Source organism: Mesoplodon densirostris, chromosome 1 (assembly GCF_025265405.1).
Source record: "Mesoplodon densirostris isolate mMesDen1 chromosome 1, mMesDen1 primary haplotype, whole genome shotgun sequence".
NCBI classification, from domain to species: Eukaryota; Metazoa; Chordata; class Mammalia; order Artiodactyla; family Ziphiidae; genus Mesoplodon; species Mesoplodon densirostris.
This window is the reverse complement of record NC_082661.1, coordinates 114,290,433-114,306,028: the sequence shown is the minus strand read 5'-3', so window position 1 is coordinate 114,306,028 and position 15,596 is coordinate 114,290,433. Positions and strand designations below refer to the sequence as shown.

The 15,596-nt window shown below is 44.3% G+C and overlaps 1 protein-coding gene across 3 annotated transcripts in view; it reads left to right on the top strand.

Annotated features, from left to right (window-relative positions):
* The window catches only part of NID1 (nidogen 1), a 94,309-nt gene that overhangs the window by 20,465 nt on the left and 58,248 nt on the right, over window positions 1–15,596 (top strand). For 2 of the 3 annotated variants that reach the window (XM_060108138.1, XM_060108153.1), the window contains exons 2-5: window positions 2,976–3,275; window positions 5,636–5,862; window positions 8,752–9,125; window positions 11,695–11,847. In XM_060108138.1, coding sequence (XP_059964121.1) covers window positions 2,976–3,275; window positions 5,636–5,862; window positions 8,752–9,125; window positions 11,695–11,847 — 1,054 coding nt within the window. The remainder of the gene's footprint in view (window positions 1–2,975; window positions 3,276–5,635; window positions 5,863–8,751; window positions 9,126–11,694; window positions 11,848–15,596) is intronic. The other variant, XM_060108145.1, reaches the window with a different exon arrangement.

Genomic DNA, 15,596 nt, shown 5'->3' with positions numbered 1-15,596 from the left:
TCTTATTGTTCATAATTTGTCCCAACTGCGCATGCACACAGTTATTTTTAGTCCCTATAGTTTCTTTGTATTCTGTTGCTGGAGAAGACGTCTGTCCAGGTCCAAGAGCAAGTGCCCCGGTAGAGGGTCCCAGGTCCCAGCCTGTCTCAGTGGTACCCAGGTCTGTCCTCCTGGCCTCCTAAGTGCCTTTTAGGCCCTTCCCTTTGTGCGCCTGCCCTTCTATTGAATTGCTCGACTTGAACAAGATGGAGAAAAGGAACCAGGCCAGTAGGAGTATCATGAGCTGGACAGATTTGTGAAATAAGCCTGGCACCCAAATGTAAAGGAGTATCGTTCATCAAGTTGGCCATTAATTGTTACATTTGAACAAAAACAAAACTGAAAACGTTTACTAAGAAGTTTAAGAATCAAATGAAACTTCCGGATGTTCTGTATATGACATCTTTCTTCATTATCATAGACAAGTGAGTTGAATGTGCCATAAAACTGCCTGAAAAATAATTTTTCTACTAATATTAATGAGGGTTATCTGGTCTTTGTCCAAAGCATTTGCAGGCAGGGCATCATGCTTCTTGTCTAAAAACTCAATTCCTAAAGCATTCCTTGTGAAAATAGAAATTCCTGTGCCCAGATTCTCAATAATGTAAGGCACCGGGAACATTTTCAAAATTGTTGGCCTGATTTAAATTTCACTGGAAAACAGCTTTTTAAAACCAAGTTGTCTGTATGAGGCTTCCATGTGATCACTTCCCACTGGCAGCTGGTAACTGCCAACTTCTGGTGGCTTGAGAAAGTGAGCCGTTTCCCACGCTCTCACACGGCAACCCAATCAGGATGTTTGTGCTGGGAGATGTTTGGATGGGGTGGAGGCGAAGAGGGCAGAAGACCAGCTGGACGAGGCTTCTTCCCTGACTACCTTCTCTGCAGCCTGTCCGTGCATTCTAGAAAATCATTGCTGGTGCCAGGTGATGATGGAAACTATGTCACCTGAACAGTTAACAGACCGTGACACTTGGTAAAAAGGAAGAATCTTGCTAGGTCCACACTTAACTTTCAAACCTGTTGTTCTTGTCCCTTCCCGGGGCCCAAATTGGCTCCATCACATCGAAGCTTTTTACCTGGTTCTTGGCATGTTGTAGAGTTTGGTCTTAAGTTCCTTTCCTTCTTGTCGGCCACTGCCCCCTTCTCTGGGAATGAGGTCTGAAGTGACTGAAGGATAAGGCCGTGGGAAGAGGAGGGAGGGAAGTAAGTGACCTGGAAAACCCACCGGCCTTCTAATGAACTCCTGAGCAATTGTAACTCCCTTTGCTGCTGTGTTCTTCTAACCTGTAGGCTCTTGAAATGCAAACTAGGGCCATATGCAAAGTTGCTCCCATTGGATTAGGGATTTTTTTGTTTTTAATTCATAGACTCCAGAAGTAAAAAGATCACTGGCTGGGCTTCCCTGGTGGCGCAGTGGTTGAGTCCACCTGCCGATGCAGGGGACACGGGTTTGTGTCCCGGTCTGGGGTTTGTGTCCCGGTCTGGGAAGATCCCACGTGCCGCGGAGCGGCTGGGCCCGTGAGCCATGGCCACTGAGCCTGCGCGTCCGGAGCCTGTGCTCTGCAACGGGAGAGGCCACAACAGTGAGAGGCCCGCGTACCACACACACACACACAAAAGATCACTGGCGTGGTGTTCTCTGTCACCAGTGAACTGTGCACTAACAAGGATGTGGGAAGGGCTCAAAGCCTCATTCTAAGCATGGCTTTGCAGGAGGCCCAAGCACGCCCACTGCCAGGGGGCTGTAGTCCCTTCTCCATTTTCCCAGGGAATGTGGGTTTTAGCTGGATAAGAACAGTGAAATCTTTTCATAGGCTATAAACTGGTTCAAGTCCCGGTGAGATCTCTTATTGGTAACTTTGGACAAATTGATTAACTTACCTCATTTTCCACCTCAGAAAAATGTGGATAATAGTAATAGCTAGTTTTACAGGGTTCTTCTGAGGATTAGATGTTAATAAGAGGTCTGCGACATGGTAAACATTCAATAAATGTTAGCTATTGATCTAATTCATTAATCTGTTCAAAATAACGCCACCATCGTGGCCCATTCACGTTTACTTCTTGACACTTGTTTGCTTATTGTCTTATCATCTGTTTGTGTTAGTCCGTCTCCATGTCCTTCTGGACTGTGGGTGCCTTGAAGGCAGAGCCTGGGTTCTACTTATTTGTGGACCCACAGTGCTTAGCACAGCCCTGGTTTGTAGTGATGACTCTGTTGAGTAAATTAACACAGTCTTTGATGATGACTCTTCTGTTTGAATGGTCCTTCGTTTGCCACAAACCACACACATGGGAAGCCTAAGATGCGTTAAGACCCTTGCCCAAGGTCTGGTGACTATGCCAGGGTCAGGTCCTGTGATTCTTGCCCCTGTACCTTCTACCAGGCCGTCCTCCCTAGGAAAAGAATGCTGAGTTTTACAGTTCTGGATCATGTCTTTGTCCAATTTTTTTGTATTTGACACACTGTCATGTTTGATACACTATGACAGCATTCTGTGAACGGGAGCTCAGTCTCCCTGAAGAAGATGTCGTTTCTGCACATCTTTTTTTTTTTTCCTTTCCTATCTTTCTTTTTTCAAGGAAAAAAGAGCTGAGATAATTTTATCTTTATGTACTCTACAAGTGCAACTATTGTGTACATTTGAGATTAATTGCAGTTAACTGAACTACACCATTTTCCTCTTGAATCTCACATAAATGAAATCATATACTGTGTACTATTGTTGTGTCTGGATTCTTTGGCTTGGCTTAATATTTGTGAGATTCACTCATGTTGTTTTGTGTATTTAAAAATATTACTGTATAGTATTCCATTGTGTGAAATGGCCAGAATTTATTTACCTGTTCTCTTGTTGATGGGTATTTGGGTTGCTCCCAAAATTTGATTGTGAGTTTCTGCACTCCTTTTAATGATGTTTGGATTTGTACAGATTACCACAAATGGCATTATTGCCATGAGTGAGCCCCCAGCCAAAGAATCCCATCCTGGGCTCTTCCCACCGACCTTCGGAGCAGTCGCCCCTTTCCTGGCGGACTTGGACACGACAGATGGCCTTGGGAAAGTTTACTATCGGGAAGACTCATCTCCCTCTGTCACTCAGCTGGCAGCGGAGTGTGTCCAGAGAGGGTTCCCGGAAGTCTCTTTCAAGCCCAGTAGCGTGGTGGTTGTCACTTGGGAATCCGTGGCTGCCTACCAAGGGCCCAGCAAGGACCCTGCCCAGGAAGGCAAGGTAAGCACCTACCCAGGCACAAGGGCAAATAGTCTAACATGTTGGTTTTGTACACTTTGGTCTTCTGGTTTGTGCTGCTCTGATGTACACCACGCCCATGATAAAGACTGGACAGACATCCAAAGCAAAATCTAGTAAGCTGTTTATTGCAGGTCTGAAACTTACAAAACCTTATCTGCAGGGCTACTTAAATCTATGCTGTAATGATGATTAGATGTAAAGAAAGCCAATTCCTGAGAAGATTGCCACATGGCAAGAACAGGGCTGATAAATTACAGCCCTAGCTGCTCTTACTTTGGGTGGTGGATAGTGGGAAGTGGCTTCTAGATAAATAAAGAATTTATTAATATGAAGTGATAGGTTAAACTAATAAAGCAGTCTCAAGAGATGTGAAGAAATAAAGACCAGACCCACACTCTAGTTGGGGGGACAAAACCCATTTGTACCATGTGGGTGGTTCAGGAAACAAGTTTCATCATAACCAGGGATGGGAGTCTCTGTGGATGCAGTGGTTGGGAAAGGTGTTAGGGTGTGTAGAGCCTGAACTTGCCCTTGAAGGAAAGGGAATGTTTGACAAAGCCATCTCTAGATCTGAGGTGACTCTTTAGGACATGCTTCGATTTCTCCTTGGAAAAATAAATTTGCTCCACCATTGTTTAATTTTTATAGCATTACAGGGTAGAGAGCAACTTGAAAGGTCCAAAAACACTCCCTTTAAATGGGGGATGTTCCCAGCTGGTGGTTCCCAAAGTGTGTACCACAGAACACTGGTCCCACAGACATTCCTTGAGGAAAAGGACTCCTCGGACCAGATAAGTTTGGGAAGCGCTAAAACTATATCTCCCTCATGGTGACTTACTCTGGAAAGTCCTATAGTACAGAAACCTGCTTAATTTTGTTTAATTTAGCCATCCCCAAACCTTTTGGCCATACCCTTTTCCCTCCCAAATAAGACACATTGCATCCCATAGAGCACACTTTTTTTTTTTTTTTTTGCGGTACGCGGGCCTCTCACTGCTGTGGCCTCTCCCGTTGCGGAGCACAGGCTCCGGACGCGCAGGCTCAGCGGCCATGGCTCACGGGCCCAGCTGCTCCGCGGCACGTGGAATCTTCCCGGACCGGGGCACGAACCCGTGTCCCCTGCATCAACAGGCGGACTCTCAACCGCTGCACCACCAGGGAAGCCCATAGAGCACACTTTGGAGGAGTCTGTCTGACACGTTTTGCTTTGCCACCTGTATCTGCCTGAGTGCTGTACTTGAAAGCTGTTTAAAACCTTCAGTTTCTCGAGTGTGCATCCCTTTCACTTGAGTGATACCTGCCCAGCCCCTTGTACAGAGCCCTTGCCTGCTTCACGGGCCAAATCTCCCCTCACTCTTACTTCTCGGCACCCTCTTGCAGCAGCTGTATCAGATTATTTGCAATTCCCTGCTGAGGCTTTTTGCTTGTTTGTTTTACCCGCAGTCTCTTGCACTAGCTGTGCTCTCTGCTTACGATGGCCTCTCCCTGACCCTCACTGCACGTGTCCAGCTCCTGCTTGTTCTTTACGCCTCCTCTGCCCCCGCTCCTCCTATCATCGGGCACTTCGCCTGCACACAACTCCATTACAGAATCTATCCTCCCGTTTGGCCATGTTTTGTTCACATGTCAGTTTTCCCACCTAGACTGTAAATTCTCAAGTGCGGCGATCCCATACTTTTATTCGTCTTCACAGTGCTCAGGACAATGCCTGGTGCGTGGGAGAGGTACTAACAGTAGGAATACGTTCTCTGTGCCTGGCCCTTCGTATGCTAGCTCACGCAGTCCTCCTAACATTTCTATGCAGTAGGTGGCTTTATCTCCATCTTACAGATTCACAGATCAAGGTTCAGAGAGGTTCGGTAACATGCCCAAGGTCACACAGTCAGTGAGGGGTAGAGCAGGACTTGGATCCAGATTTGTTTTCTCTCAAAGCTCCTTTTCTTTCTCACTGCACGGTGCTTGGGCTCAATCAGCTAAATAATGAATGTGGTTGAATATGTTTAATGGCCGTGGAAACAAATTCTGTGGGTAAGAATTTGCTAAGTTGCATGAGATTTAGGCCACTACCTGGAGGTGCCATCTCTATAGTTTTTCATTAACCTTAGGGTCACGGTTACGCAGAAAGTATTCATTGATTAATTAGAAAATTTCATGTTGACATAGCTTTAGAGATATTTAAGTGGGATTATCCTGGAATACTTGGTCCTACAAAAGTATTGCTTTAGAATAAGGTGTAAATACTGCCATCTCTGTATTTTTTAGATACGATCTGGTGAAGAGCACATTTTAAGATCTGTAGAGATTTTCCTGAGTAACTGAATTTTAACTCATCTTCACAGAGAAACACATTCCAGGCTGTTCTGGCCTCCTCTGATTCCAGCACCTACGCCATTTTCCTTTATCCTGAAGATGGTCTGCAGTTCTATACGACATTCTCAAAGAAGGATGAGAACCAAGTTCCCGCAGTGGTTGCTTTCAGCCAAGGTTTAGTAGGATTAATGTGGAAGAGTGACGGAGCTTATAATGTATTTGCTAATGACAGAGAATCAATTGGAAACTTGGCCAAGTATGCTTTTTTTTGTTCTTCAGTAGATTCTCCCCTTAATAAGACTATCATTTTACTGTTTTATTAAGAATAATGTAATGGGCAATATAGAACATAAATTAGAACTAAAAATGTTCCCATGGATTTAAATTTTGTATATAATTTTTATATTATGGAGTACTTTGTTTTTCTGATGAACTCAAGGGAATATACTCTTAGAATGAACAGGTATCCAAGTTTTTAGATATCATTCTCATTTGAGACAGTTTTACCATCTCTTCTATATGTATAAAGTTAGAAATACAAGTTATTCAAAACTATGTCCTGCTATGACCCCAAGGCTGAGAAAACTTCTCCCAATTTCATATTGCCAATTGAGTCTAAAACTCCTCTACACTTTAATGGTGCGCTGGTAAATGCTTAGCAACTGGCTTTAGACGGGTTGGGGAAGCCCTCATTTATAGTATTTGCCTATTTCCGTGGTGTAAATACTCCTACCATGGCCAGTTTCCAGCTGCTCACATCATGTCACTCAACCTGGCGTTGAGAACAGGTGAACCATTATATAGTATTCTCACCATAGAGGTGCAGTAGATTCAAATAACTTGAAGAACATAGCTAATATGAGTTTCAAGTATTTATTCCCTCTGCTTTTATTTTTTTAAAAATTTTTATTGTAGTTGATTTACAATGTTGTGTTAGTTTCTGCTGTACAGCAGAGTGAATCAATTATACATATATATATCCACTCTTTTTTAGATTCTATTCCCATATAGGTCATTACAGAGTATTGAGTAGCGTTCCCTGTGCTATATAGTAGGTTCTTATTAGGTATCTATTTTATGTATAGTAGTGTGTATATGTCAATCCCAATCTCCCAATTTATCCCTGCCCTTCCCCCTTGGTAACCATAAGTTTGTTTTCTACCTCTGTGACTCTATTTCTGTTTTGCAAATAGGTTTATTTATTACTATTTCTTTTTAAATTCCACATATAAGTGATATCATATGATATTTGTCTCTCTCTGACTTACTTCACTCTGTATGACAATCTCTAGGTCCGTCCATGTCACTGCAAATGGCATTATTTCATTCTTTTTAATGACTGAGTAATATTCCATTGTATATATGTACCATATCTTCTTTATCCATTCATCTGTCGATGGACATTTAGGTTGCTTCCATGTCCTGGCTATTGTAAATAGTGCTGCAATGAACACTGGGGTATATGTATCTTTTTGATTGCCTCTCCTTTTAATATAGATTATTTAATTGTAAGTTTATATAATTTATTTTTTTACCAGCTGGTTCAAGCAAGCTCCTGCATAGCACTGCCTTTATTTGAGTCCCAAGCAGACAGATTGATTAGATGTCCAATTTCTGCAGGACTTTCTTGATTCCTCATTCCCTGTTCAACCCCCGTCTTTTGCTCAGTATTCTCTACCAAGTAGTGTATGTCCCTTCTTTCCATTGTATGAGCTGGTCATTTTACATAATTTCTTATAGGAACACTTCCAATCACACACAGAAGAACAGTAAAAATGGTGGTGCAAGAAGTAGAGATTAGGGTTATTCTATTGTATTTTATAACTATAAAAAGCCTTTAGATTCTCAATATCATTTGTATTTTACTACACCCTTTTAACATAAAAAGGTAAACTGAGACCTGTCCAAGGTTCCACAGTTAACAGTGTTGGGATTTCTAATAAACCAACTCTGTACTATTTTCAGTCATAACTCTTCTGACACCAAATTTGTGGGTTTTTTTCCCCAACCAATTCTCCAGCTCTTCAGACACCAGCTAGGTGTCCTATAATTCGATTCAGTTCTGACACTAACTGCTTGGAGTCAGCACATACCTCACAGGTTAAGGGCTCAGTCCCACAAAACTGCCCCCACTTCAGACATCCCTTGCGAGTCCCAGGTTGCCACCTGCACTTCTGATCCACCAGCTATAAATCGGGGGTCTGCATGAACCCCTGCTCAAGTTCGATAATTTGCTAGAATGACTCACAGAACTCAGGAAAGCACTTTCCTTACTATTACCAGTGTGTTATAAAGGATACACTCAGGAACAGCCAAACAGAAGAGATGCATAGGGCAAGGTATGGGAGGAAGAGTGGGTGAGGGGCTTCCATGTCCTCTCTGGGCTCACCACCCTCCTAGCCCCATGATGTGTTCACCAGCCCAAAAGTTCTGTCAATCTCATCACTTAGGAATTTTTATTACATAGGCATGATTGATTAAATCATTGGCCATTGGTGATTAGCTTATTCTCCAACCCCACTCTTCACCCCCCTCCCTGGAAGTCAGGGCGTGGGGAAGAAAATTCCAGCCCTGTAATCAAGCCTTATTCTTCCTAGTGACCAGCCCCCATCCTGAAGCTACCTAGGGTCCCCAGCCACCAGCCATCTCATTAGCATACAAAAAGACACCCTTATCACTCCAGGGATTACAGGGATTTTAGGGGTTATATGCCAGAACCAGAGACAAGGACCAAATACATATTTCTTATCATATCACACCATGCCCTGGAAAGAGAATAACTGAGAAAATGGATGACTCCGGTCAACAGGTTGCTTATATGGTAAAGCACATGACCAGTGATTCCTATAAATTGCATTTTAAGGCCTAAAAATGTCCCTGAAGCGTGCCTCTCGAATGACCGAGACTAAGCCTTTGCTAGGGTTGTGCCCATTGGATACAGCCTCACCGTATCCCCCTGGATGGTCTCAGCTCAGTGATGACCAGACAGGACTGCATCTGCTCTCTCATCCTCCACCGAGGCTGTGGGCAGAAGCAGGCGGTGGGTTTCAGATTGACACGGATCCCCAGGGCTCCTTCTGCTTGGTTGCTGGGGGCTGTTTGTGGGTTGCTGGCCTGTTTCCAAGAAGCCTGTCCTTCCCCCTAGGAGCAGCAACTCTGGGCAGCAGGGCATCTGGGTGTTTGAGATTGGGAGTCCGGCCACGGCCAGTGGCGTGGTGCCCTCGGACGTGAACCTGGGATTGGACGATGGAACAGAGTATGATGATGAGGATTATGACTCGGTGACACCTCTGAGCCTGGAGGACACGGGCACCACATCCTTCCCCTATGAGGCCCGGAGAAGGGGAGACACTGGCACATACAACATGCCCAGTGACCTCTCCCCCCGCCGCCTGGCTACTGAGAGACCCCCTGGACCTCCCACGGAGAGGACCAGATCTTTCCAGCTGCCAGTGGAGAGGTTTCCCCAGCAGCAACCACAGGTCATAGATGTGGATGAAGTTGAGGAAACAGGAGTTGGTAAGGCCATTTATGTTGCAGGTGGTACCTTCTTGGATACTTGGGTTTCCAGACAGGGGAGCATTGCTGGCGGGTTGTCAGCTGTGGGCATCATTTGGTGGTTTGTAAGGATGAGCGCCTGGGGAAGGAGGGGGTGGAACTCACAGCTGCAGAGCATCGGTCGATGGGCCCAAAGGCTTCAGAGACTCCAAGGCATCTGGCCATTAGGGCTGGGGTTATGGAGACTGTAGAACATGTCCTCTTTCAAGTCTTCTATTATTCTTTCTCTTTTTTTTCTGTTTTAAAGAGAAAAGTGCTTTAGAATTATTTTGATAGTCAGATTTCTTTCCTTATTTGTGACTTCTGAGATGAGTAGTATATTCACCCACCTGAAAAAACATTTTAGAAGTTCCTTTGGCTATTGACACGGTTTATCTTTGAAATTTATTTCCTCTTGGTTTTGGAAGGAGGATGGTTGATTATTTTTCCTCCCGGGCCCTATCAGTTTCAGAGTTAGTTTGTGAACATTTAAAACTACAAAATAAGCAGATCCCCTTTTTGAGGATGGTTTTAAAGCACAATATCTTCTAATCAACCGTATTATATCAGATTTTTGCTACATTTTCAGGGAAAACCACTGGAACCCCAGCATGCTTTGATTTGTCTTATAAAAGACATTTGAACTAGACTGTGTTCATTATTTTTTTGCCCTTCGGGTTGACCTATAATCCATTAAGATTCCTATCAAGGGGACGGTCCAAGCCTTTAAATGGTGTTTACTATGACGCACAACTGCTTCAACTATGAAGTTATCATAAGGCCCTCAAAACATCTACTCAATTCCACATTATTCACCCTTTTTTTTTTTTTCCTGCGGTACTCGGGCCTCTCACTGTTGTGGCCCCTCCCGTCGCGGAGCACAGGCTCTGGACGCGCAGGCTCAGCAGCCATGGCCCACGGGCCCAGCTGCTCCGCGGCATGTGGGATCTTCCTGGACCGGGGCACGAACCCGTGTCCCCTGCATCGGCAGGCAGACTCTCAACCACTGCACCACCAGGGAAGCCCTATTCACCCGTTTTTATTTCTCCTTACTTGTGATTTGTCTCGTAGCAATAGTCGGATGTTTGTTCTTATCGAGTATCCCAAAGCATGGACAGGGTCTGGTGGCCGGGGTAGTGTGCTTACTTACCTCTGAGGCACAGAACGGGGAAGCTGCCCTTAGTGACATGATGAGGACATGGTTCATGTCTCAGGGCTCCCTTTATACACATGGCACCCTGGATTTCCTGGGGTGATGCTGACGCCTAGCATGTTGCACTCAGCTCTTATAGCTGGGTCTCAGGGTGGTCGCCCCAAGATGGATTGCATATGTTTACTGGCACATATGTTTACCTTCAGGGTGAGTTTTGAGTCTCATCTTGCTTTCACCCCACGTACGTGTCTGAAATTCTCATTTGTGAAGCCATCACTTAAATGAGAGCATAGCTAGCCCCAGCAACTTATTGTAGTATATTCCTTGGTACTAGTAAAAAGAAAAGCCTAGATTTTGAACCCCAACTGTGTTCAAAAGAGATGTTTTTCTGCCCTCGATCCCAGTTATTTCACTGTTTTTATTAGAAAGGTCAGTCTTCTGTAGCCAGCAGTGCATTCCTGGTGTGATTTGAATAGTCACCCACAGATCCGTCGACCATAACAGACCCACTGGGAGCTGGGCTTAAGCAATCAGTAGCATCACGTGCGTTCAGCTCAGGGCCCAAGTATTTTCAGCTCCAAACGCCATCTTTATACATACAGGAAATTCCCTTCTGGGTATGTAGGACTCATGGAATCTACCTGGAGTTAAACTTTACTTTTCTCTTCACTCATAACAGTCATTTATAAAGTGGGTCATTATCCCCTCTAAAAGTTCATCCCCTTTTGTGTTTTTGAACTTCAACCCAAATTAATTTGCTCTGGATTTTTGAGTTTAATGAGCTAGTTCATCATCCAATAAAATGAACCTGGGAGAGAGACATTTAAAATAGGGAGAAATTCTTCTTGTTTCTTGAGTCAAAGGCTTTTAGACCAGGTATGACTGAGGAATTATTTCTAACTAGCTTTTGACTCAAGAGCTTCGGATTTATCCCCTGGTGAGAAGAAAGGGTCAAAATTTAAAAAAAATACTTTAAGCGTGTTAAAATGGCACTTTATGTTATAGATATTTTACCACAATAAAAGATAATTTAAAAAAATTTTAAGGTCCCTCCTGCCCAAAATGTGAAGTGGATCTGACGACATTAGATGGATGCCATATTAAGATTGACATTGGGTGCCAGTCACCTAAGATTGATTCTGTGATACTGAGGACATTGGATTATAGCATTTTTAAAGAATTCACCCTTGTGATTTCTCAAACTCCCTTTAGACCCATTTGCTTTGGTGGTTTGAATAATGGAACCACTATACTATTTAAGTGGCTACAGGTAGAGAGCCCTGGGTCTGAATTGCCTGAGCAGATGTCAAGTCTTGCACAGCTGAGGGCGTAGGGTCAGAAAGCCTCCTGGTCCAGAGCCCTGTGAAGCGCTTACAGGTGTGCTGTGTTCTCTCCAAGCAGTTTTCAGCTACAACACGGATTCCCGCCAGACGTGTGCCAACAACAGACACCAGTGCTCCGTGCACGCAGAGTGTAGGGACTTTGCCACCGGCTTCTGTTGCAGCTGCGTTTCCGGCTACACGGGGAACGGCCGGCAGTGTGTTGCAGAAGGTACTTTGCTTCTGTCTGTTCCCTTTGAAGGGGGAGGAGTGGAATTTTTGTTTCGCTGCTTGTTTTGAAATCTTTCCTTTACCCAGATCTCTAAACGGGGGTGGTATTTTCAGTCGGGCAATGATAGTTAATCTCTCATTCCCCGTTCTTGCCCGTATTTTTCTACTGGGGGTGTGGTCCTGGGGAGTGTCCTTTTTTTTTTTTTTTTTTTTTTCCTGTGGTACGCGGGCCTCTCACTGTTGTGGCCTCTCCCGTTGCGGAGCACAGGCTCCGGACGTGCAGGCTCAGCGGCCATGGCTCACGGGCCCAGCCGCTCCGTGACATGTGGGATCCTCCCGGACCAGGGCACGAACCCTCGTTCCCCTCTTTGGCAGGCGGACTCTCAACCACTGCGCCACCAGGGAAGCCCTGTCCTTTTTTTCTAATAAGGGGAGGTCTCTTTCTTTCCTGTGCTGTTTCTCCATTTGTGAAATGACGGCCATTAGGAGCCCATCTTCACAACTGTCCCTAGCGTGAGCCAAAGGCTAAAATGTTGAAATTATGCAGCCTGGACCACGAATTGTCAGTGCCCCCCATTTTCCTCCGTTTCTTTCAAACCTTTTCTTTTGGCATCACTCAGACCATCCTAATGGTGGTTCAACTCCAGCAAGGCCACAGTGGGCTGGTGGAAACCAAAGTATGTAGTGGGTAAAGACCTGTCCTCATGCCCCTGGGATCCCAGCAAGGTGATGGAGCAGCATAAGTGGTGCATCACAGCTAACTCTGGAGCCCAGACCCATTGTGGGCCCACTCCAAAATGGACTCAGCTGGCATCAGTGGGCTGGCATCAGTTCTGAGCTCTGCCCCTGGAAAAGGACCAACCAGTCTTGACATTCTCAGATGGTCAGAAGAATCTTCTCTGCAAAAGTCTAGAGGGTCCGGATAAGAGTTTACTTAGAGAGGGAGACCTATGGGAACCTGAGGCCATAAACCAGAATTAAAACAAAACCCAAACCGACCATACTGAACATTTGTTCCTTCAGATGCCAAGTCACCTCACTTGTCACCTGTCATTTTCCTCGTGTGTTTAATGAGGAACCTCAACTGCTTCACACAATACAACTAAATAAAACTCAGTTGGAGGAATGCTTTTCTGTTTTTCAGATCCCCTGCCATAGCTAAAGTTCAATCAGTTATTTTAATTTGCTAAAATAAAAAAAGTTCCCTCCTAGGTCACAGTTAGATAGTTAAATACTATCTGCAGCAAGAAAGAAAATTTTGTATACATTGCATATTAATTTGGGGGGATGTTTTTAACGTTTATAAATGTGTTGTCTGTTTTCTTCCAAAGCCCACTGCCCCAGGGATGGTATATCTTTGCTGCTTTGTTTTAGGCTTGGCTTTTATATATCTCTCACCCTGGGAGCAGCTTCCAAAATCTACAGTGAACCTTCCTTCTCAAAGAGCAATCTCATTAGCTCTTTCTGTGCCAAATATCAGATTGGAAATGCTGATGGGTTGCATTTGGCAGGAAGCTCAGATGTGACAGATCGCTCGGCTACATTTTTTGACCTTCTGTACACGCCCCGTCATAGTTTTGTGGTTTAAATATTTTTGGAGTCTTGCTACTTTTGAAATAGTTTTCTAGCTCCAAGTTTGGTGGAAAAAATTTGGTTTCCTTCCCCTGGCTTTCCTGCTTGTTTCTGTAATTGTTTGGGGGAGGCATTTTTTTTTTTTTTGCGGTACGCGGGCCTCTCACTGCTGTGGCCTCTCTCGTTGCGGAGCACAAGCTCCGGGCGCGCAGGCTCAGGGGCCATGGCTCATGGGCCCAGCCGCTCCGCGGCATGTGGGATCTTCCCGGACCGGGGCACGAACCCGTGTCCCCTGCATCGGCAGGCGGACTCTCAACCACGGTGCCACCAGGGAAGCCCTGGGGGAGGCATTTTTTGATATTAGTCTTCTAACTTCACCGCATCCCCCAGTGTAATGACATAGTTTATTTGCAGAAATACTCTGTGTCGAGTCTGCCTTGGCTTGTCAGTGAACCTGTTTATTTTATTTTATTTATTTTATATTTTATTTTATTTTATTCTATTCTATTTTGGGGGGCCACACCGCACGGCATGCAGGGTCTTAGTTCCCCGGCCAGGGATGGAACCCATGCCTGCTGCAGTGGGAGCGTGGAGTCTTAACTTCTGGACCGCTAGGGAAGTTCCTCAGTGACCCTGTTTAGCAGCTAAGGCATACTGAACACAGCAGAAAGTCTTCAGAACACTGGTGACCATGCTCAAATGAGGGCTCGTTTGTCTCAGGTTATTCTACAAACTTCACTGAAAACTTACTGTGCACAGAAACCTCTGCTAAGACGGAGCCAGGGAGTTGGGTGTGAAAGTCTTGTCTCTAGACATTTATAATCTAGGAAGAGAAACACGATATGCACAATCAGTAAGTGATAGAATTTCTACATTAAACCTGAACAGTCCAAGGTGACTTATTTATCTCTTCCTTCAGTTTTTTTTTTTTTTAAAGATGTAAGTAACACACTCACTTAAAGTATACCATTTGGTTCTTTTTAGTATATTAACTAAGTTGTGCAACTATTACCTCTAATTTTAGAGCATTTTCATCGCTCCAGAAGGAAACCCTGGACCTCTTAGCAGTCACCCTCAATTTATCCTCATCCCCAGTCTCTGTCAACAACTAATCTACTGTCTGTCAACACGGGTTTTCCTGTTCTGGATATTTCATATAAATGGAATCTTACAACATGGGACCTTTGTGTTTGGCTTCTTTCACTTAGCATGATGTTTTCAAGGTGCATCCATGTTTTAGCATGTATCAGGTACCTCATTCCTTTTTTCTAGTGAAATAATATCCATTTCATGGATATACCACATTCTGTTTATCCATTCATCAACTGATGGACATTTGGGTGCTTTCCCATTTTGGCTATCATGAATAATGCTGCCAAGAACATTCGTGTACAAGTTTTTGTGTGGACATATGTTTTCTGTTCTCTTGGTATATACCTAGGAGTTGGAATTGCTGGGTCATGTGGTAACCTTCAATTTTCTTATTCAAATTCAAGAACAACTTAATTTCTTGAGAGCTTATCTTTTCCTGATTAAACAATAATAAATATATGCAAGTTATAAATATTTGAACATTATAGAGATATATAGTATAGAAAATGAAAGTTCACCGTATCGCCCTGAGTTAGCCACTGGTAGCAGTTTTGTGTACATCTCTTCAGATATTTGCCCCTAAGTGTATGCTAACATTTATCATTAATGTGATTTTCAAAAATGGTGTCCTATACATATACTATTTAGCAATTTATGAAGACAGCTTTTAAATATGCCATAGTAAGTTTCACATCTTCCCCGGTTGGCTAAATGGAACGATCAACAACAAACACACCCCAGCCCACAAGCTGGTTCTGGGTCAGAGGGCGTATTTGTGTGGCCTGCAATATCCACTGTGGCCACTTCTGTCTGGCTTGGCTTGAGTGAAGGTCCAGGACTCAGACTGGCAGTCCTATCTTTGAGCCGGAGATGCTCTTTAAGATGTGTTACAGATCAGGCAACCAAATGTCCCAACCAGTTTAGCCCTGCTGTCCCAGTGAAATGACTAATTCTGTCCCTGATACTCTCAAAAGTGAGACATTTATGTCACCCAGTTCTAGACCACCCATGATACTGTTCTATGAGATCATTTTAATTGCCTCAGACATTTCTCCATCAAACAATGGGTCTCACTTTTCTGCTGTC